At 47.5% G+C, this 23,531-nt stretch overlaps 1 protein-coding gene and 1 non-coding gene across 15 annotated transcripts in view; both read left to right on the forward strand.

The window, feature by feature from the left end:
• Positions 1 to 23,531, forward strand: part of LOC138755231 (lysine-specific demethylase 4C-like) — a 417,729-nt gene that overhangs the window by 23,308 nt on the left and 370,890 nt on the right. For 13 of the 14 annotated variants that reach the window (XR_011352148.1, XM_069920849.1, XM_069920842.1 and 10 more), the window contains one exon: positions 15,991 to 16,160. Coding sequence is in view for 13 of the 14 variants with exons in the window: in XM_069920849.1 (XP_069776950.1) it covers positions 16,017 to 16,160 (144 nt within the window). In the remaining variant the exon portion in view is untranslated. Of the gene's footprint in view, positions 1 to 6,793; positions 6,842 to 15,990; positions 16,161 to 23,531 lie in introns of those variants that run through there. The other variant, XM_069920851.1, reaches the window with a different exon arrangement.
• LOC138752043 (U1 spliceosomal RNA) lies at positions 21,466 to 21,629 on the forward strand. The gene has a single exon (XR_011350335.1). It is a non-coding gene; the product is annotated as a U1 spliceosomal RNA (small nuclear RNA).

A 23,531-nucleotide genomic window follows, 5' to 3' on the forward strand; every position in this document is an offset into this window, starting at 1 on the left:
AATCTTAAATATACATTACACACACCTGTGCTTGGTATTAGAGGGGGGATTAGGTGGGTTAGGTAGGTTAAGTAATAAGTTAAAATTTAATTTTGTTTTCTTGTTCAAATATAATTAAAAACTACTTTTGTTTAAATAACCCTTTGTTGTAGTGCATATCTATTGCTGTTGTTTTTTTTGGGGTCCTCTGGACTCTGTAACAGTGGAAACAACACGCATGCGTGGAACTGCACACTATTGAAGTGATCGAGTTGGAGTCTGTGGACCCAACTTCTTCTGACATTGCAGGTCAAACAAGGGCTAAGCAAAAAGCCTGCCTCCAATTTCAACTCTTGGCAACTTCAACACAGGAGGAAGAAGAGGTAGGGGTGGAAGAAGAAAGCCTTGTGCCACAAACACAGGGAGAGTAATCAGAAGAAGCAGGAGACTTGTATATTCAAGGTAAACTTGGTGCATATTATGTAACCCCCAAACCTCTTGATCCACAGATTTTGAAAAAATGGATTCAATTAGTCAAAAAATGGATGCAAACTGCTGAAGTGAGAGCTGATTTTACTACTCAATTGAGAGAAGAATGACTGTAATGAAGAAAGATATGGTAAAGTGTAATAAAACAGTTGATAAAATGAAAGTTCAAAAATTTGAAGATTTTCAGGAATGTCATATGGAGGTAGAAGAATTCAAAGATACAGTGAATAAGATAGAAGATTCTTATATGGCATGGGAATTTCAGAAGAAAGATTTACTACAAAAAATTGTGTTGCAAGATCAGAGTAGAAGGAATAATGTAAAAATTGTTCGTCTGCCTAAGGACTTTGAAGGCAATCCAGCAAAATGTTTTCAAAATTGGCTGCCTGAAATTTTGGGACCAGAGAATTTTACAAATGGTTTGGAACTTGATAGAGCTCTAAGGAAAAACCATGTCCAGGACAACCACCACGCTCTATTTTGATTAAATGTTTACAATACCAAGATAGAGAAATGATATTGAAAATGGCAGTTCAAAAATCCAGGGAATGATCCAGAATTATAGAGTATTTTATGTAGATTTGAGAAATGAAAGTCAAAAGAAAAAAAGAATTCAATCCAGCAAAGTCATTTTTGTGGAAGAAGGGATATAGATTTGCTTTTCTATATCCAGCAGTTATTAAAGTTTTTTGTGGACAATTTCAAGCACAATTTTTTGCTGATGAATCTGAAGCTTTGGAATTTGCCAATTCATTGCCTAATATTAAGCAGAATGGAAGACAATCTTGTGTTTCAACAAATGGAAGGGGATCAAGAAAAATCGAAAGGAGGGATTTCACCAGGAAGACAGCCGACTGAGGATCAAGATGAAATTGATGATGATCGAGTTAATAGAGACCTTGAAGAAGCTTATCAAACTTTACTGAAATTAAATTTTGATATTCTGTCTGGGGGAGGCAGATTCTCTTTTTCCCCTTTCTTCTTCCGAGGCCTTGTGCCACTAGTGGCGACGGCCACTTCTTGTATTTAATGGAGTTAGCGCTGACCTCATTGGCACTTTATTTTTATAACTTTTTTATTTTTGGGGTTTCTTACTTTCTATCTTTGGAGATGGTATGTTTTGAAAATTGGCTGTGGAGCTGGGATGACCCGAGGTGGAGAGGAGAGTTGAATATTTTTAAAATTAAATTATGGCAACACAAGGTTTGAATTATGTAATGTTTAATGTGAATGGACTCAATAACTCAATTAAAAGGAAGAGAGTTTTAGCTCATATCAAGAAGTTGAAAGTAGATATTGCTTTTTTACAGGAAAAACTCATCTAACGGAGAAAAACATCAAAAGTTAGAGGGAATGGGTTGATCAAGTTATACCTTTGTCTTTTAATTCTAAAGCACAAGGAATAGCTATTTTAATTATTAAAAAAATTCCATTTAAATTACAATCAACAGTCATTGATCCTGTTAATAATTGTCAAATTTATTTCGAATATTAGAATTTTATGAATGTGTATGCTCCTAATATTGATAATGAAAAATTTATTAAAGATGTTTTTCTTAATTTGGCACAAGTAAATGGAAATATAATAATCAGTGGAGACTTAATTTGGTGTTTTGGCCCAATTTTAGATAAATCTACAAAATCTTTAATGAAAGCGAAAATGGCTAAAAGAATATTGACATTAATGGAAGAGTTAAATTTGGTCTATTTGGAGGAAATTGAACCTTAAAGAGAGAGATTATTCATTTTATTCTTATCGATTTGATTATTCTTCTAGAAAACATTTTTTCTTAATTTCGGCTCATTTATAAGGAAGGATTGAGTGTACAATTTAAACCTAGAATTGTATCAGACCATTCACCATTATTGATGTCATGTTTAAATTCTGATCCAATTGAAACAGTTTATAGATGGAGATTTAATTCATCATTATTAAAAAGTGTAGAATTTTGTAATTTTATGAAAAGTCAAATACGGATGTATGTAGAAATAAAAATTGTCTGTCCTTTTATGTAGCATGGTATTAAGACTCCATCTGTATATATTTTATTGCTTTTCCATTGTTGCAGTAGTTAATTATAGTGGTGAGTGGTCTGATACAAGCCTTGCTAGGAATTCTGTTTTTATTTGTCTACTTTTTACCTGAGCAAACATTTAAAAAATAAGTCAATCCTTGTATGTGATTCATGTACCCTTGAGTAAAAGGATTAGTTTCTCTCCTTGGGATTCAGTTGCCTCTATATATCAATAAGATTGAGATCCTTCATATAGGAAATTGTGGTTTTTGCTGCATTTACTGCATTTACCCTCATTATTGTTCTTGCAGATTTATCTAGTATTGGGTCTAAGCAAAAATTAAAATTTCCTCCAACCAATGTATTTTGTCTTCTCTCTGCTGTTTTATAAATCGCCGTTTGGCTAAAAAGATCTCACTTTAATGGCAAGACCAAGTAGAATGTGGAAAAAGTGCCTACCTTCTGACCACATCTAAAGCACTGATCAGATAGATCTAACTTCAATTTATTTAACTTTTGAGGTGTAAGTTTTAATTGACATAAAAAAATTACATTGAACTAACCTAAATCTGACATTTATAGTGTTTGTCATACAATCTCAGCACAAATTTGACCAATTTATTTAATAAATATTAGTATTTAAATTTTTCTCCCAACATTATCTTGACCTATGCATCCCCTGTTTTAAAAGCCCTCTTCTGCAATAAAGTATACATAGCCAAACTAAATTTCTTGATGTATCCTCTACATATTCGACATCACCACATTTCAGTAATAGCATTGTTATACCCAATTTATCTCTTAAATAATCCCATAATTGATAATAACATAAAGGGTATTATTTTATATCCCATGCTTATTTGCTTATTTTTTTAATCATTCAAATTACATTAAATTTCTTCATAACAACCTTCTATATGTCTAATTCCTTTCTGAGACCAAAATTTTAAAAATTGTCTATTCATTGAAAATGGATAAGTCTATTTGTATCAAAGGGATTTTTTTCATCATTTACTTTATTCTAAATATTAATCAAATTTTTCAACAAGGGTGCTTACCTCTCCCCAATTAATAATTTTGATTCCAATTTGTATATAAAATCTGACTTCCTCTCTCCTATTTTATCAATTTATATTTTAATCCATGTTGGTTTTTCTTTTTCATCAAAAAAAGTCAAAAATATCAATTGAGCTGCCTTATAATAATTTTTAAAGTTTCGTAATTGCAAACCTCCTAACTCAAATTTCCACATCAATTTGTCTAAAGAAACTCTCGACATTTTAGCCTTCCAAAAAAAAATTTCTAATGTACTTATTTAATTCTTGAAAATGCTTTTGTGGTATCATTATTGGTAACAAAAACAAAGGCGAGAAATCAGACTGCTCAAACTACAGGGGAATCACGTTGCTCTCCATTGCAGGCAAAATCTTCGCTAGGATTCTACTAAATAGAATAATACCTAGTGTCGCCGAGAATATTCTCCCAGAATCACAGTGCGGCTTTCGCGCAAACAGAGGAACTACTGACATGGTCTTTGCCCTCAGACAGCTCCAAGAAAAGTGCAGAGAACAAAACAAAGGACTCTACATCACCTTTGTTGACCTCACCAAAGCCTTCGACACCGTGAGCAGGAAAGGGCTTTGGCAAATACTAGAGCGCATCGGATGTCCCCCAAAGTTCCTCAACATGATTATCCAACTGCACGAAAACCATCAAGGTCGGGTCAGATACAGCAATGAGCTCTCTGAACCCTTCTCCATTAACAATGGCGTGAAGCAAGGCTGTGTTCTCGCACCAACCCTCTTTTCAATCTTCTTCAGCATGATGCTGAACCAAGCCATGAAAGACCCCAACAATGAAGACGCTGTTTACATCCGGTACTGCACGGATGGCAGTCTCTTCAATCTGAGGCGCCTGCAAGCTCACACCAAGACACAGGAGAAACTTGTCCGTGAACAACTCTTTGCAGACGATGCCGCTTTAGTTGCCCATTCAGAGACAGCTCTTCAGCGCTTGACGTCCTGCTTTGCGGAAACTGCCAAAATGTTTGGCCTGGAAGTCAGCCTGAAGAAAACTGAGGTCCTCCATCAGCCAGCTCCCCACCATGACTACCAGACCACCCACATCTCCATCGGGCACACAAAACTCAAAACGGTCAACCAGTTTACCTATCTCGGCTGCACCATTTCATCAGATGCAAGGATTGACAATGAGATAGACATTGCCAAGGCAAATAGCGCCTTTGGAAGACTACACAAAAGAGTCTGGAAAAACAACCAACTGAAAAACCTCACAAAGATAAGCGTATACAGAGCCGTTGTCATACCCACACTCCTGTTCGGCTCCGAATCATGGGTCCTCTACCGGCACCACCTACGGCTCCTAGAACGCTTCCACCAGCGTTGTCTCCGCTCCATCCTCAACATCCATTGGAGCGCTTTCATCCCTAGCGTCGAGGTGCTCGAGCTGGCAGAGGTCGACAGCATCGAGTCCACGCTGCTGAAGATCCAGGTGCGCTGGATGGGTCACGTCTCCAGAATGGAGGACCATCGCCTTCCCAAGATCGTGTTATATGGCGAGCTCTCCACTGGCCACCGTGACAGAGGTGCACCAAAGAAAAGGTACAAGGTCTGCCTAAAGAAATCTCTTGGTGCCTGCCACATTGACCACCGCCAGTGGGCTGATAACGCCTCAAACCGTGCATCTTGGCGCCTCACAGTTTGGCGGGCAGCAACCTCCTTTGAAGAAGACCGCAGAGCCCACCTCACTGACAAAAGGCAAAGGAGGAAAAACCCAACACCCAACCCCAACCAACCAATTTTCCCCTGCAACCGCTGCAACCGTGTCGGCCTGTCCCGCATCGGACTTGTCAGCCACAAACGAGCCTGCAGCTGACGTGGACTTTTTACCCCCTCCATAAATCTTCGTCCGCGAAGCCAAGCCAAAGAAAAGATTGGTAATGTTTGAACTAAATTGTACCTTAGGAAATGTGTTCATTTTGACATAATTAACTCGACCCAATTATGTTATTGGTAACATCTTCCACTTATTCATTTCCTCACCAATCTTAAGTTAAGATACATAATTCAATTTATATGCATTCTCTAACTTATTATCTACCTGTATGCCTAAATATTTAATCCCATTTATTGGCCATTTAAATTGGGTAACTCATTGACACTGAGTGTTAATCCTTGTAGTAAAGAGCATAATTTCACTTTTATCCTAATTTACTTTATAACCTGAAACCTTGCCTCTTTACTCTTTCTCTGTTCAATATGTTTGTAATGTTTTGTACTGCAGTTTTTTTATTATACGCCTTCTACATTGTTCCTCCGAAACCAGTCTTTGTAAGTCCTTTTCTAAACCTGCTATCTCTTTTTCCAATTGATCCAATTCTTTAAGTAATCCAGTGGGAATTTTTTTGAGAATTTGTATTTTTTGTCATATCAGTAATATTTTTCTTTGCTGAAACAGTGAGTCTTTCCTTCCTCACTACAGACAATTAATGGTCCAGGTCACAGGGTGAGAAATGCTGGTTTAGATGGTTAAAAGTTGTAACTGGCCCAACTAGAACAAGATAATCTTCACATAGATACTGGCAGTGTACATTGGTTTGCTTCATTGCCCTTGGATAACAGGAGAAGTCATCAGTTAGTTTGCTACCCTCTCTACTCGTCCATTGTCCCAATCACAAATAATTTCATTGTATTTTTTAAAATGAATGTTGAAAGAGGATATAACTGGATTGCACTTTGGTAACTGGGTGATTGGCAACACTTTGTTCAGGCTTTAATGTAGAGATTGAATGCTGAGGCAAGGCATTAGAAGGAATATATTGTCTGGGATCCTGCTGAGAAAGAAGTGCAAGTTAGGGGAGAAAATTAGGAACTGAAAGAACTGTAAGAATGTTGCTCTATTGGTTTTACAATAGCTTTCTATTTAAAAATGTCTCGAGTAAATTTGCCAATGTGTTCTTCAGCTTCAAAATGTCACTGAAAATGCAACTGGTAAACCTTGATGTTTCACCACAGGAGGAAGACTCTGACACCCTGTCCCTTCCACATCTCTCAATTTCAGGTCTTCACCTCTATCTTGCGGTGAAGATTGGAAATTATGTGGGATAATTCTTGAAAAAAGAATCCAAATTTCTCCATACCTAATACCTGTACACCAATTCAGGCAACGTTCTGGTGAATTTGCTTTGCTGTTGGTCACAGGCCTGAATTCAGCCAGTATTTATTACTTTAACTGTGCTTTGGTGTAAAATAAAACTGCTTTGCTTTGGTACTGCAGTGCATCCTTGGATATTAGATGGATCTTTTTGAACTCTAAAATCAGGAAAATATCTGTAACAGGTTGGTGATGGCTATATTCAATATTACCTCAGTAAAACTGCATGACAATACTTGCTGTTTGATATCTTAAGTTTATCAGAAGTGAAAGGAATCAGACTGGAATTATAATTGTGTGATTTTTAAGTTCCAAATCAGCCATCAACTGTTTTTTTTTTTTGCTTATGGTCTCTTTAGGACTCTGGTCAAAGTTTATGGGACCTTTTCCCTGTGAAGTAGTCAAGTTTAGTTGGTTTCTTCCATACTTCTAGCAACTGCATAAAAATATTTTATGATTTCAATCTGTGCCCCCAGAGTTGGAGGAAGGCCTTACTATCACTGTTGAGAAATTCTTAACCCTTTCCAGTGCCGTCCTTCAATGAGGACTGATTTGTGTTCTCCTGATTTCCCCCTTCTAAAGTCCACAATCATTTCCTTAATATTGCTAGCGTTTAGTGCAAGATTGTTGTTGTGACACCACACAACTATCTGATCTATCTCATTCAGATTTATTATCAGAGTACATACATAGCATCACATTCAATTCTGAGATTCTTTTTTTTCTGCAGGCAAGGCAGAATGACTACTTACTGGTAGTGCAAAGAGACTGTACACAGTGTAGACATATTAACAAATAAAGAACTGTAAACAAATAATGGATGTAAACAAACTGCAATACAGAAAGAATTTTATCAATAAAGTGCACAAGTAAGAGTCCTTAAATGAGTCCCTGATTGAGTTTGCCGTTGAGAAGTCTGGTGGAAGGGTATCAGCTGTTCCTGAACCTGGTGGAGAGAGTCTTGTGGCACCTATACCTCTTCCTGATAGCAGCAGTGAGAATAGAGCATGTCCTGGGTGGGGTGGATCCTTGATCATTGTTGATGCTCTTGTCCTGGGTGGGGTGGATCCTTGATCATTGTTGCTGCTCTTGTCCTGGGTGGTGTGGATCCTTGATCATTGTTGCTGCTCTTGTCCTGGGTGGTGTGGATCCTTGATCATTGTTGCTGCTCTTGTCCTGGGTGGTGTGGATCCTTGATCATTGTTGCTGCTCTTGTCCTGGGTGGTGTGGATCCTTGATCATTGTTGCTGCTCTTGTCCTGGGTGGTGTGGATCCTTGATCATTGTTGCTGCTCTCCGAAGGCAATGTTCCCTGTAGATGTTCTTGAATATGGGGAGGGTTTTTGCCTGTGATGACCTGGGCTATGTCCACTATCTTTTGCATGGGCTTTATGCTCAGGGGTATTGGTGTCCCCAACCCAGACCATGATGCAGGTGGTCAGCATACTTTCCACTACACACCTATAGAAATTTGCCAGTGTTTTTGGTCTCGCACCAAACCTCCGAAAACTTTCTTCACAATGCCATCTGTTTGTTGGGTCCAGGAAAGATACTCTGAGATAATAACTCTCAAGAACTTAAATTTGCTCACCCTCTCCACCTCTGATTTCCCCCAATGATCACGGAATTCTATGCCTCTAGCTTTCCTGTCATGAAGTCAACAATGATCTCCTTAGTTTTGGTGAAATTAGGTTATTGTTGATGCACCATTCAACCAAGTTTTCATTCTCCTTCCTGTATGTTGACTCACCACATTTCTTTACATAACCCACTACTGTGGTATCATTGGCAAATTTGTAGATGGCGCTATTGTTGTACCAAGCCAGAGTTGTAGGTGAAAGGTGAGTACACTAGGGGTCTAAGAATGCAGCCATGTGATGCTCTGGGTACCGATGGAGATTGTGGAGGAGATGTTTTTACCAATCCTCACTGATTTTGGTCTGGAGTCTTGGAGTTTGTTGATCAATTTTGAGGGGATGATGGTGTTAAATGCTGAACTGTGGTCAATAAAGAGCATCTTGATGAATGCATCTTTACTGTCCAGGTGTCCCAGAGCTATCTGCAGAGCCAGTGAGATGGCATCTGCCATAGATATGTTGCTATGATAGGTTAACTGATAGGAGCTGATATGTCTCAACACCAGGCTTTCAAAACACTTTATCACTATTGTTGTAAGTGCTAGTGGTCAATTGTCATTAAGACCGGTTACTGCACTCTTTGGCATCGGTATGATTGACGCCTGTTTGAAACAGGTGGGTACCATACACTGCTGGAGTGAGATAATGAAGATATCTGTATGTTTCCTCACAGCCATCTGTGGTGTTGTTGGCAAATTTTTATATGGTATTTAAATTGTGCCTGGCCACACAGGCATAGGGGTGCAGAGAATAGATCAGTGGGCGAAGCATGCATTCTGGAGGTATGCCTGTGTTGAGTGACAGTGAGGAGGAAATTTTGTTTCTGATTCACACTGACTGGTCTTTTGATGAGGAAATCAAGAATCCACTTGCAGAGGGAGGTGCAGAGTTCAGGTTTTGAAGTTTGATGACCAGTACTGAGGGGATGATGGGTTTTAAAGCTGAGCTGTAATTGAAAAAAAATCAGCCTGCAGTATATATTTCTGTTGTTTACGTGATCCAAGGTTGAGCGGAGATTGCATCTGCTCTGGAATGATTGTGGTGGTAGCATTTTATGTGAGTTAATTCTGGCCATGTCCAACCTCTCAAACCATTTAATTACAGTGGCTGTGAGTGCAACTGGGCAATACAGGTACACGATCCTTTATCCAGACATCTAAAGTCCGGAAAGCTCCAAAATCCGGCAAGTGGGGACTGGAGGCCGGGGGACCGGCGGTCAGGGGAGACAGCCGGGTGGCCGGGGGACCGGCGGTCAGGGGAGACAGCGGGGTGGCCGGGGGACCGGCGGTCAGGGGAGAAGGCCGGGTGGCCGGGGGACCGGCGGTCAGGGGAGACGGCCGGGTGGCCGGGGGACCGGCGGTCAGGGGAGACGGCCGGGTGGCCGGGGGACCGGCGGTCAGGGGAGATGGCCGGGTGGCCGGGGAACCGGCGGGCTGGTGAGATGGCTGGGGGGCCGGGGAGGACGGCCGGGCCGGGGGGGACGGCCGGGCAAGGGGGGGACGGCCGGGCAAGGGGGACCGGGCAAGGGGGACGGCCGGGCCGGGGGGACCGGGGGGACCGGGCAAGGGGGACGGCCGGGCCGGGGGGACCGGGCAAGGGGGACGGCCGGGCCGGGGGGACCGGGCAAGGGGGACGGCCGGGCCGGGGGGGACGGCCGGGCAAGGGGGGGACGGCCGGGCAAGGGGGGGACGGCCGGGCAAGGGGGGGACGGCCGGGCAAGGGGGGGACGGCCGGGCAAGGGGGGGACGGCCGGGCAAGGGGGGGACGGCCGGGCAAGGGGGGGACGGCCGGGCAAGGGGGGGACGGCCGGGCAAGGGGGGGACGGCCGGGCAAGGGGGGGACGGCCGGGCAAGGGGGGGACGGCCGGGCAAGGGGGGGACGGCCGGGCAAGGGGGGGACGGCCGGGCAAGGGGGGGACGGCCGGGCAAGGGGGGGACGGCCGGGCAAGGGGGGGACGGCCGGGCAAGGGGGGGACGGCCGGGCAAGGGGGGGACGGCCGGGCAAGGGGGGGACGGCCGGGCAAGGGGGGGACGGCCGGGCAAGGGGGGGACGGCCGGGCAAGGGGGGGACGGCCGGGCAAGGGGGGGACGGCCGGGCAAGGGGGGGACGGCCGGGCAAGGGGGGGACGGCCGGGCAAGGGGGGGACGGCCGGGCAAGGGGGGGACGGCCGGGCAAGGGGGGGACGGCCGGGCAAGGGGGGGGACGGCCGGGCAAGGGGGGGACGGCCGGGCAAGGGGGGGACGGCCGGGCAAGGGGGGGACGGCCGGGCAAGGGGGGGACGGCCGGGCAAGGGGGGGACGGCCGGGCAAGGGGGGGGACGGCCGGGCAAGGGGGGGACGGCCGGGCAAGGGGGGGACGGCCGGGCAAGGGGGGGACGGCCGGGCAAGGGGGGGACGGCCGGGCAAGGGGGGGACGGCCGGGCAAGGGGGGGACGGCCGGGCAAGGGGGGGACGGCCGGGCAAGGGGGGGACGGCCGGGCAAGGGGGGGACGGCCGGGCAAGGGGGGGACGGCCGGGCAAGGGGGGGACGGCCGGGCAAGGGGGGGACGGCCGGGCAAGGGGGGGGACGGCCGGGCAAGGGGGGGACGGCCGGGCAAGGGGGGGACGGCCGGGCAAGGGGGGGACGGCCGGGCAAGGGGGGGACGGCCGGGCAAGGGGGGGACGGCCGGGCAAGGGGGGGACGGCCGGGCAAGGGGGGGACGGCCGGGCAAGGGGGGGACGGCCGGGCAAGGGGGGGACGGCCGGGCAAGGGGGGGACGGCCGGGCAAGGGGGGGACGGCCGGGCAAGGGGGGGACGGCCGGGCAAGGGGGGGACGGCCGGGCAAGGGGGGGACGGCCGGGCAAGGGGGGGACGGCCGGGCAAGGGGGGGACGGCCGGGCAAGGGGGGGACGGCCGGGCAAGGGGGGGACGGCCGGGCAAGGGGGGGACGGCCGGGCAAGGGGGGGACGGCCGGGCAAGGGGGGGACGGCCGGGCAAGGGGGGGACGGCCGGGCAAGGGGGGGACGGCCGGGCAAGGGGGGGACGGCCGGGCAAGGGGGGGACGGCCGGGCAAGGGGGGGACGGCCGGGCAAGGGGGGGACGGCCGGGCAAGGGGGGGACGGCCGGGCAAGGGGGGGACGGCCGGGCAAGGGGGGGACGGCCGGGCAAGGGGGGGACGGCCGGGCAAGGGGGGGACGGCCGGGCAAGGGGGGGACGGCCGGGCAAGGGGGGGACGGCCGGGCAAGGGGGGGACGGCCGGGCAAGGGGGGGACGGCCGGGCAAGGGGGGGACGGCCGGGCAAGGGGGGGACGGCCGGGCAAGGGGGGGACGGCCGGGCAAGGGGGGGACGGCCGGGCAAGGGGGGGACGGCCGGGCAAGGGGGGGACGGCCGGGCAAGGGGGGGACGGCCGGGCAAGGGGGGGACGGCCGGGCAAGGGGGGGACGGCCGGGCAAGGGGGGGACGGCCGGGCAAGGGGGGGACGGCCGGGCAAGGGGGGGACGGCCGGGCAAGGGGGGGACGGCCGGGCAAGGGGGGGACGGCCGGGCAAGGGGGGGACGGCCGGGCAAGGGGGGGACGGCCGGGCAAGGGGGGGACGGCCGGGCAAGGGGGGGACGGCCGGGCAAGGGGGGGACGGCCGGGCAAGGGGGGGACGGCCGGGCAAGGGGGGGACGGCCGGGCAAGGGGGGGACGGCCGGGCAAGGGGGGGACGGCCGGGCAAGGGGGGGACGGCCGGGCAAGGGGGGGACGGCCGGGCAAGGGGGGGACGGCCGGGCAAGGGGGGGACGGCCGGGCAAGGGGGGGACGGCCGGGCAAGGGGGGGACGGCCGGGCAAGGGGGGGACGGCCGGGCAAGGGGGGGACGGCCGGGCAAGGGGGGGACGGCCGGGCAAGGGGGGGACGGCCGGGCAAGGGGGGGACGGCCGGGCAAGGGGGGGACGGCCGGGCAAGGGGGGGACGGCCGGGCAAGGGGGGGGACGGCCGGGCAAGGGGGGGACGGCCGGGCAAGGGGGGGACGGCCGGGCAAGGGGGGGACGGCCGGGCAAGGGGGGGACGGCCGGGCAAGGGGGGGACGGCCGGGGCAAGGGGGACCGGAAAGGGGGACCGGGGGGACGGCAAGGGGACCGGGGGGCCGGCAAGGGGGACCGACCGGGGGGACGGCCGGGCGACCGGGAAGGGGGAGCGGCGGGCCGGGGAAGGGGGAGCGGGGGGACGGGAAGGGGGAGCGGGGGGACGGGAAGGGGGAGCGGGGGGACGGGAAGGGGGAGCGGGGGGACGGGAAGGGGGAGCGGGGGGACGGGAAGGGGGAGCGGGGGGACGGGAAGGGGGAGCGGGGGGACGGGAAGGGGGAGCGGGGGGACGGGAAGGGGGAGCGGGGGGACGGGAAGGGGGAGCGGGGGGACGGGAAGGGGGAGCGGGGGGACGGGAAGGGGGAGCGGGGGGACGGGAAGGGGGAGCGGGGGGACGGGAAGGGGGAGCGGGGGGCCGGGAAGGGGGAGCGGGGGGCCGGGAAGGGGGAGCGGGGGGCCGGGAAGGGGGAGCGGGGGGCCGGGAAGGGGGAGCGGGGGGCCGGGAAGGGGGAGCGGGGGGCCGGGAAGGGGGAGCGGGGGGCCGGGAAGGGGGAGCGGGGGGCCGGGAAGGGGGAGCGGGGGGCCGGGAAGGGGGAGCGGGGGGCCGGGAAGGGGGAGCGGGGGGCCGGGAAGGGGGAGCGGGGGGCCGGGAAGGGGGAGCGGGGGGCCGGGAAGGGGGAGCGGGGGGCCGGGAAGGGGGAGCGGGGGGCCGGGAAGGGGGAGCGGGGGGCCGGGAAGGGGGAGCGGGGGGCCGGGAAGGGGGAGCGGGGGGCCGGGAAGGGGGAGCGGGGGGCCGGGAAGGGGGAGCGGGGGGCCGGGAAGGGGGAGCGGGGGGCCGGGAAGGGGGAGCGGGGGGCCGGGAAGGGGGAGCGGGGGGCCGGGAAGGGGGAGCGGGGGGCCGGGAAGGGGGAGCGGGGGGCCGGGAAGGGGGAGCGGGGGGCCGGGAAGGGGGAGCGGGGGGCCGGGAAGGGGGAGCGGGGGGCCGGGAAGGGGGAGCGGGGGGCCGGGAAGGGGGAGCGGGGGGCCGGGAAGGGGGAGCGGGGGGCCGGGAAGGGGGAGCGGGGGGCCGGGAAGGGGGAGCGGGGGGCCGGGAAGGGGGAGCGGCGGGGCCGGGAAGGGGGAGCGGGGGCCGGGAAGGGGGAGCGGGGGGCCGGGAAGGGGGAGCGGGGGGCCGGGAAGGGGGAGCGGGGGGACGGGAAGGGGGAGCGGGGGGACGGGAAGGGGGACCGGCGGGCCGGGGGGCCGGGAAGGGGGACCGGCGGGCCGGGGGGCCGGGAAGGGGGACCGGCGGGCCGGGGGGACGGGAAGGGGGACCGGCGGGCCGGGGGGACGGGAAGGGGGTGGATATGGCAGCATAATTCTGGTGGGCTTTCTGAAATCTGGAAAAAAAATCTGAAATTCGGAACACACTGTCCCCCCAAGGGTTCTGGATAAAGGATCGTGTACCTGTATTCATTGAGACAGCTCACTCTGCTGTTCTTGGGCACCAGTATGATTGATATCCTTTTAAAAAAGGTTGGAACCTCCAACTGCAGCAGTAAGTGATCGAAAATGTCTGTGAAGACCCCAGCAACTTGGTTGGCACAGATTTTCACTACTCTGGTCTTGTGAAGGTTAACCCTCTTGAAAGAGGCTCTGAGATGTGCTCATTGGTACTATTAAGTTCTCCTTTTCAAAGCAAGCATAAAAGGTGTTCAGATCATTTGAGGAATGAAGCATTACAGCCATTCATGATGTTAGGTTTCGCCTTAGAGGATGAAATAGCCTGCAAGCCCTGCCATAGCTGGCAATTCTAGTTCTGACTACTTTACATCTTTTATAGCCTTTGACTCCGAAGCAAATGGAATTGTAGAAAGTAAGTGCAACAGCAAGGTTTATATTTCAAATCCATCGTAAGTTCACATGTGTAAAATAATTAATCTTCCAATTAATGACTATGTAACAATGTGGAAGTTAGCTTTATTTTGTCAACTTGTTTGAAAATTATGCTATTTCGGCTTTTTTCCAGTCCAGTTACAATTTGCCTTCATTTATTGACTTTTCAGGGTTTCACAAATCTTGTTCTTTGTTTCTGAAACACATGGTCTTCTGATATATTGAACTTGATACCCTTCCAATTTCCTTCCACAGTCATCAAAAGTGCTCTTTAATCTCTTTTGTTTCTGCTTGTGTTTGGAGGCTCTTTTATTTTTCTTGGTGGCATCTGTTCAAGCAGTATCTCCAACTGAACTCAAGAACTCAGACAAAGTTGGGTAATACGGTGCTTCAGGGACCCAAGTCCGACCCTAATCTCATTGTCTGTTCTCCCTGTGTCATAAGCTGTGATTTCCTCTCCTAGAAAGACATGTAGGTCGATTAATTAGCTGTGACACACAAAGTTAGCACGGAAAATAGCAGGGTGAATGGGAATTATTGAAGTGCAATGTTTGTAATCAGTATAGACCTAATGGGCTGAATGTCTTCTGTGTCACAATAAATGAGTGCATTTGCACACCCAACAATAACAGAAAGAGAAATGAGTCCTTTCAGAGATGCAGTGTCCTTGATTTTTGCTTCTAGTGCTCCCTCGGACTCTGCAGCCACACTGTTCAATGCATTGGTGAACCTGAGCTCCCAGATATGAAACATTAGGCCCTTTTACACTACCCATGAAAGATGGTAATTAATTGCCTTTTTACCATTTCACTTAACTGTGTGAATATGACTAAAACAGTATGGGGGGGGGTGGTCATTTTCATCCCAGTAATTACCCACCAAGGTTCCAGTGTAAAAGGCTTACCCGCCTTCTTGTGATGCCAATGCTGTAATTCTGCAGGTCTTGCCTCCTTTTGCTTCAGGATGCCGTCCCTATTTAAAAGGTTGCACTGAACTGCCTTTTCTTGGTTCATTGTGAACGGTCCGATCTGGACAAATCCCGGCTTTGAACACTGGTCGTTGATGTGCTAATTTATTGGGATCTCAGAGTAAAAGGTGTATCTGATACAATTGGGAAGCTTTCAGTGCTTGAGACCCCTATGGGAAACCCTCTTGCCCTTGGATGCTCTCAAATCCTGGTTCTGATATCTTGTCCATATTAGCTAGTCTCCGGCAGGCAAAAGTCTGTGCGAGCCCTTTGGCTGCTGAGCTCCTTGCTGGTCTGCTGATGTGGTCTAGCTTGCCTGTAGTGTTGTCTCCCAGGCTTTTTAGCAGGTGTGGGAGGTGTTCTCCTACTCTAATGCCCTCAGATAATGTTTCATAGTCCACAACCCGTTGTTGTTGTTTGCTGCCAAGCATGGGTTCTGCCATCTTGGGGATCGACCTGTGCGGTTTTCAAGATATTGGAAAAATAAAACACCATTGACCCCTTTAATAGGCTGTTTATAGCCTGTGTAGGGCCATTGGCATCACAACTAGTAATAGGTCCTTGCAGAATTGTGAAGAGAGAAACAGTATTTCAGGTTGGTGATTTTTTTCCACCAGAATATGATGAAAATTCAACTGTCAGTTGACATCTCCAAATTCCCCCACTTTTCCATATCTGACATGAATAGCTTCTAATCAAAATGTTAACCTAATGTGTGCCACAAATAACTTTAATACTTGGCCCATTAAAATGAAAGATATGTTTCTTCATGCACTGTTTAAATAATAAAGATTATCATTTTAATTTTAGGTTAAAAACATCACGTTTTTGTCATCATGGCTACAGAAGAAGCAGGGTCCTCATCAAAATCTTTGTGCAAAATTATGACCTTCCAGCCTACAATGAAAGAGTTTAAGAATTTTTCAAAGTATATTGCATATATGGAGTCTCAGGGTGCACACCGAGCTGGTCTTGCAAAGGTAAGAAATTAATTACCTTCATTCAGGATAATCGATCTGTCTTTCTATTTTAAGCACTGACAATAGACAAATAATTGTTAAAATCTTTACAGGAATAATGAAAACTTTGCCCACCCATCAAACAGTTAACAAACAACTTCTATCTTGATGTAAGAAACTTCTAAGATGATCAATGAGTGGCCTCTAATATTTTCTATACATCAGTTTGCTTTTTCTATAAGAGAGATTGGGGAGTGATAACAAATGCATTATACTATGGAATAACACCTAAAGCAAGCTACTGTTGTCTTCTTCCCATTTAACATTTCAAGTAATATATTTGAAACCAATGTAAACAAGATTGTATTGCTTCCAACTTAGGTTATGCTCTGAATCAAAAATAAATCTTTGAATGAAATATCTGTGCTTAAAATAAAAGTCCCACAATGTTCTGGTTGGTAGGTTAATTTGCTACTGATCATTATCCCAGGCATGAGAGAGGAACTGGCCAACATAGATTGGAAGGGAGCACTTGTTGGGAAGTCAGCAGAGCAGCAATGGATGAAGTTTCTGCAAGAAATGAGGAAGGTGCAGGATAAATGCATAGTAAAAAAGAGAAAATATTCAAATGGAAAAACATCACAACTGTGAGTGGCAAGGGAAGTCAAAGCCAATGTAAAAACAAAAGAAAGGACATACAAGGAAGCAAAGTATATATTGGAAAGATGGAGTTGGGAAGTAATATAGAATCATGTAAAAATGATGCTGGTGAATTAATGGAGAAAAGGAGATGGCAGAGAAACTGAGTATTTTGCATCAGTCTTCACTGTGGAAGACACTGGGAGTGTACCAGATGTTGAAGGGTATCTGGGAAGGGAAGCAAGTGCAGTTACTATTTCAAGGGAGAAGGTGCTCAGGAAGCTTCTAAGGGTGATCTGTCTCCCAGACCCTCAGGTTCTGAAGAAAGAAGGAGCAGAGATTGTGGAGGAATTGATTATGATCTTTCAAGAATGAATAGATCAGGTATGGTCCTGAACGACTGGAAAATCACATATTCACTATTCAAGAAAGGAAAGAGAAAGCAGAAAGGAAATCAGACTAGTTAGCCTGTCGTCAGTGATTGGGAAAATGTTAGGAGTTAATTGTCAAGGATGAGATTACGGAGTACTTGGAGGCACGTGACAAGATAGGCCGAAGCCAGTGTAGATTCCTCAAGGGAAAATCTTGCTTGAGAAACCTATTAGAATTCTTTGAAGAAGTAACAAGCAAGCTAGATTCAGTGATGTCCTGTATTTTGGATTTTCAGAAGGCCTTTGACAAGGTTCCATACATGAGGCTACTTAACAAGTAAGAGCCCATGGCATAACAGCATGGGTAGAGCATTGGCTGATTGGCAGGAAGCAGAATTGGAAGATGAGGATTATATCCTGTTTGACTGCCTGTTGCTAGTGGTGTTTCACAAGGGTCAGTATTGGGACCACTTCTTTTTATGTTTTATATTAGTAATTTGGATTATGGAATTAATGGCTTTGTGGCCAGGTTTGCAGATGATATGAAGGTAGGGGGAGGAGCAGGTAGTGCTGAGGAAACAGGGCGGCTGCAGAAGGACTTAGATTAGGAAAATAGACAGAGAAGTGGGAATTGAAATACAATGTCGGAAAGTGTACAGTCATGCATTTTGGTCGAAAAAATAAATGGACAGGCTTTTTTTAAATGGGGGAAAATTGAAAATACCCAGATGCAAAGGGACCTGGGAGTCCTCATGCAGGATAGCCTGAAGGTAAACTTGTATATTGAATAGGTGGTTGAAGAAGGGAAAAGCAATGTGGCATTGAATAGAATATGAGCAGAGATGTGATGCTGAGGCTTTATAAGATGCTGGTGAAACCTCATGGAGTATTGTGAGCAGTTTTAGGCTTTCCATTTAAGAAAGGATGTGCTGACATTGGAGAGGATTCAGAGGAGATTCGCAAGTATGATTCTGGGAATGAATAGGTTATCATATGAGGAGCTTTTGACTGCTCCTGGCCTGTATTCTCAGAATTTAGGAGAATGAGGGGGGATCTCAGTGAAACATTTTGAATGTTGAAAGGTTGTTTCCCATGGTTGAAGAGTCCAGGACAAAAGGGCTCAACTTCATGATTGAAGGGTGACCACTTTGAATAAAGGTGTGGAGGAATTTCTTCAGCTCGAGGGTGGTAAATCTGTGGAATTTGTTGCCACTGGTGGTTGTGCAGGCCAGGTCATTGGGTGTATTTAAGGCAGAGATTGACAGGTTATTGATTAGCTAGGTATCGAAGGTTATGGGGAGAAGGGTGGGCTGTGGGGCTAATTGGGAAAATCGATCAGCTCATGATTGAATGATAGGGCAGACTTGAGGGGCTGAATAGCCTATTTTTACTCTGTCTTATGTTCTAAGTTGTGTTTAGGAGAATTGGGGAAGTTATAGGACATAGGAGTGGAATTAGGCCATTTGGCCTATTGAGTCTGCCCTGCCATTCCATCGTGGCTTATTTACTATCCTTTTCAACCCATTCCCCTGCCATCTCTCTGTAACCCTTGATTCTATTCTAATCAAGAATCTACTGGTATGTACTTTCAAATATGCCCAATGACTTGGCTTCCACAGCCACCTTTAGTAACAAATTCCATAGATTCACCACCTTCTGGAATTCCTCATCTCTGTTCTAAAGATACGTTTTTGTATTCTGAGGCTATGCCCTCTGGTGCCATGGGAAACATCCTTATGTTCACTCTATCCAGGCCTTTCGGTCTTCAATAGGTTTCAATTAAATCTCCCTCATTCTTTTAATTTCAAGTGAGTAATGTCCCAGAGTCATCAAATGCTCCTCATATGATAAACTTTTAATGCCAACACATTCTTCTTTCGATAAGGAGTCCAAAACTGCTCACAATACTTTGTGGTCTGACCAGTACTTTATAACATTACATCACTGCTTTTATGTGCTCTCCTCAAAATGAATGCAAGTATTGCATTTACCTTCTTTGCCACTGACCCTACCTGAAAGTTATCGTATGTGCATTTAATAGTTGAAATTTGTGGACCAATTTCTAGGGTAAAATTTAAGGGGTTGACTATTACATGCACACTACTTTTGACCATGGTAATTACCCATGCCGTTCAAGGTGTCAGGAGCTTGGGGATGGGTGGCTGGGGCCTAGATGAGAGTCCGTGGTCGGTATGTTGGGAGCTTGGATGGACAGGTGGTGGGGACCTTGGGGAGATTCTGCGATCAAAGCGTTGGGATCTACAGAGCGTGGGGTCAAAAAGAGTGGGGATCAACTTTTGCATGGTATTGACTATTACACAATCTTGCGCAATGATTCCCAAGTCCCTGTGCATTTTGATTTGTTGATTATTTAGAAACTAGTCTGTCTTTATTCCTTCCACCAAAATACATGATCATACACTTCACTACACTATTGCATCTGCCATTTTCTTGTCCAATCTCCTAACCTGTACAACTCCATCAAACTCGGCACTTCCTCAACAGTACCTTCCCCACTTGTATCACATGTTTTTCATGTACCAAGAAACCTTCTCCTTCATAATAGGTTCTAATTGATCAGCAGACTTCAAGACCTGAGCCTCACTACCCTATTGTAAAATTGGGTTCTGGATTACCTTATCCCCAGACCATAATCGGTGAGAATTGGTAAAAACATGCCATCATGATTAGTGTAGCAGTTGATGCAACGGTGTTACAACATTAGCATCTCATGTTCAAATCTAGCATTGCCTGTAAGAAGTGTTTACATTCTACCTGTGTCTGCATGGGCTTCCTCCAGGTGCTCTGGTTTCCTCCCACCCTTCAAAAAAAAATGTACTGGGGTTGTAGGTCAATTGAGTGTAATTGGACAGCACAGGCTTATGAGCTGAAAGGGCTTGTTACTATGCTGTATGTCTAAATTTGGGGGAAAAAAAATCTCCACAATCTCCATCATTACTGGAGCACCACAGGGCTGTGTTCTTAGCTCCTTGCTGTACTAACTATCTACCTCTGACTGTGTGACTCAATACGACAACAACACTATTTACAAATTCATTGATGATATCACAGTAGCGGGTTGTAAGAAAGGAGCAATGAATCAGCAGACAGTGGGAGATTTGAAACTTGGCTGAATGGTGCACCAACAACAACCTTGCACTCAATGTCACCAAAACCAAGGAGCTGATTGTTGAGAAAGGAAGAGAAAACCAGAGGTGTACGATCCAGTGAGCAAATTTAAGTTCTTGGGAGTCATTAGCTCAGAAGACCATTCCTGGACACAATACAATAATGACATCATGAAGAAAGTATTTCAGCACCTCTACTTCCTTGGGAGTTTAGAGGTTTGGCATGACATTGGAAACCCTGGCAAATTTATACAGATGTTTGGTGGAAAGTGTGCTGATTAGCTATATCATGGTCTGGTAGGAGGACATCAATATCCCTGACCATAAAGACCTTGCAGTAGGTAGTGAACACAGCCCAGGACATCACAGGCAAAACCCTCCCCCACCATCATGAACATCTACAGGGAATGCTGCTGTCCAAGAGCAGCAGCAATTGTTAAGGATCCACACCACCCAGCACACGCTCTGTTCTTGCTGCTGCCATCAGGAAAGAGGTAGAGGTGCCACAAGACTCACACCACCAGGTTCAAGAACAGCTGCTACCCCTCCACCATCAGACTCCTCAACAACAAACTCAATCAGAAACTCACTTAGTATTTACTTTTGCACTTTGATTTTTTTTTCCTGTCTGTATTGCAGTCAGTTTGTTTTCATTTCTTTATTTATTTACATGTATACACATCTTCATGAATACAGTTTTTTGAACTGCCAATAAGAGAGAAGTTTGCCTCACCTGCAGGAAAAAGAATCTCAGGGTTATATGTGATGTCATGTATGTATTATAAGAATAAATTGGAACTAAAAAGGAAACCTAAGCACCCAGGGAAAACCCATGGCAATACGGGGAGAATGTGCAACATTTTGCAGGCCTTTCAGTAAGACATTCGATATCTTCTGATCCAATGTATCCTCTTTTTAAGGATTTGATTCCATCTTTTCCCAACAGAGCTGCCCCTACCCGCCTGCTTGTCCTTTCAATACACTGGGTATCTTTGGATATATTAGCACCCTGCTGTGATTTTCTTTCTGCCATGACTCAGTAATGCCCACAACATCATACTCAGCAATTTACGGTTGCACTTCAAGATCATTTAAAAGAGATTCTGAAGAAATTTAAGGAACTATACTCAAATTACTTTTCACTGAGTAACCATCTGGAGGACTATTTGTTTAGGATATCTGGAGATAATACTTACCTGGCAGGGGAGAGACCGTGATCAATAAGGCAGTGCTCCCAGGATGAGGATATCCCATTGCACTTAGGGTGTGCTGACGCCTGCGATGTCCCCAAATGCAGGATACTTGACTGTAGAATTTATGGAAGTGGGGTACTGTGTTCACACTTAAAATTTAAAAAAAAAGGATATGTTGAGTTGGCAGGCAGAAAGCAGATGGAGAACAAGGTGGTACAAAAGAGAAAACTAAGAATTAGTTTGAGTTTATTTGACACATTATACCAATACAGTGAAAAGTTTCTTCTGTGAGCAGGTTATCTCTAACATTCATACAGCCATATGAAGAGCACAATTGCAAAGTATGGAGTTACAATGGAAAGAAAGATCAGTGAGGGTACCAAGCAAGGGCACAAGGGCACTGTTGTGTTCATTTCAGGAACCCAATGTCTGTGGGGAAGAAACTGCCTTTAAAGCTGTTGGTGATTTAAGCCATTATGTTTGGGTGCCTGCCTACTTTTTGATCATACCTTGATGAAGGGCTCAATCCTGAAATGTTGTATGTTTTTGCTATAGAAAGTATACTGTTTGACTTGCTGATTTTCTCCAGTACATTGTTTTTACTTTAAGCCTGTTGTTGTATGCATTCCTCCTTTGATGGGAGAAGGGAGAAGAGTTTGTGTGCAGGGTATGGTGGGATCTTTAATGTGTTGATTGCCTTTCTCAGCCAGCAGGAGGTCTAAATGTAGTTCATGAAAGGGGAGGGGTTTTTGTTATTTTCTAAGCTGCATTTGTCAAAGTTGTTGAGGAACGATGGTGCCAAACTTCCTTAGTCTTAAAGATATGTTGGTGCACTTTCTTGACTGAGTAGGATTTGAGGAAAGCAAGTCAGATTAAAGAAAGATGGGAAATGTGTAGAAGAAATAGTGTTGAAACCACTTTGGCTCACTGTTTGAGCTTTCATTTCCAAATCATAAAGACAAAATTATAAATTTCAAAATTGGAGAGAATTTTTTTTCGGGTCTATTTGGTGTAAAGAAATACTGCAGTAAAATTGGAGAACACATGCACTTAAAATAGGGCATATAATGGGGAGATAATTTTCAATATGCGTAACAGTTGACTTTTTTGTAATGTTATGAGCCCAGAGGACCCCAAAACCCAACAGCAATAGAAATTCACCAAGACAAATGGTTACTTAAACAAAAGTTGCTTTTAATTATCTCTAAACATGAAAACAGGATCAAACATTACTATTAACTTAACCTCCTTCTAATCCTAAGCGCACTTGTATGTCGTGTGTGTGTAAGTTCAGAAAAGTTCTTTGATTCACAGTCCAATCTCACTTCTCACTCCTCCCACTTCACTGATGTCAGGCAATTCTTATACTGTGCACAGAATTTAAAATTTATGAATGTCACCAGGCTTTGGTGAAAGGTAGATGGTTACTGCTCAGAAAGGTTCTTGTCAGTTTTCAGAGAGAGATTTGCTGTTTGCTGGACACCCACAACTGATTCCTTCTGATCAGGCACTTCAGTGTCTTGCCGAAGAAATTTGTCCAGATGATGACCTCAGGTTACCACAGAGTTCCTTTTCTTTTTCCATTATTTCAAGTGAAACATTATGTAACCAGTCCTCTCTTATATGGACCACAAAGGCTTTGATGAACTAAGAACTCACAACCTGTCTTCAAAATGGGATTTTTCCACAAGCTTGCCAGCTTGTCCTGTTCCAGTCCCATCTGCTGCTCCTGAACTGTAGAACTGAATTCTCCCTCTCTCTCTCTCTCACTCAAAGAAGACCACATTACCCTCTTAGAACAGCCAACTGCACTCAGACAGACTGTGGCTCCGGGCTTAATCTTATGAGTTCATTCATCTGTTGCTTTCCAAAATAATAGTCCATTACTTCACAGCATCTCCAATTAACACCTACTTGTGAAGTCCTTGTAGGCATTTTTCAAAGATTTTGCAAAGGCACTTGGAGCCTAAACTGTCTGACTTGAGCAGAGCTCTGGCATTTTAAATGAGATCTGTTTTGAAGTATTTGTATGTGACCTACACTAAAAAACCTGCCACAAAT

Source organism: Narcine bancroftii, chromosome 1, assembly GCF_036971445.1.
Source record: "Narcine bancroftii isolate sNarBan1 chromosome 1, sNarBan1.hap1, whole genome shotgun sequence".
NCBI lineage: Eukaryota > Metazoa > Chordata > Chondrichthyes > Torpediniformes > Narcinidae > Narcine > Narcine bancroftii.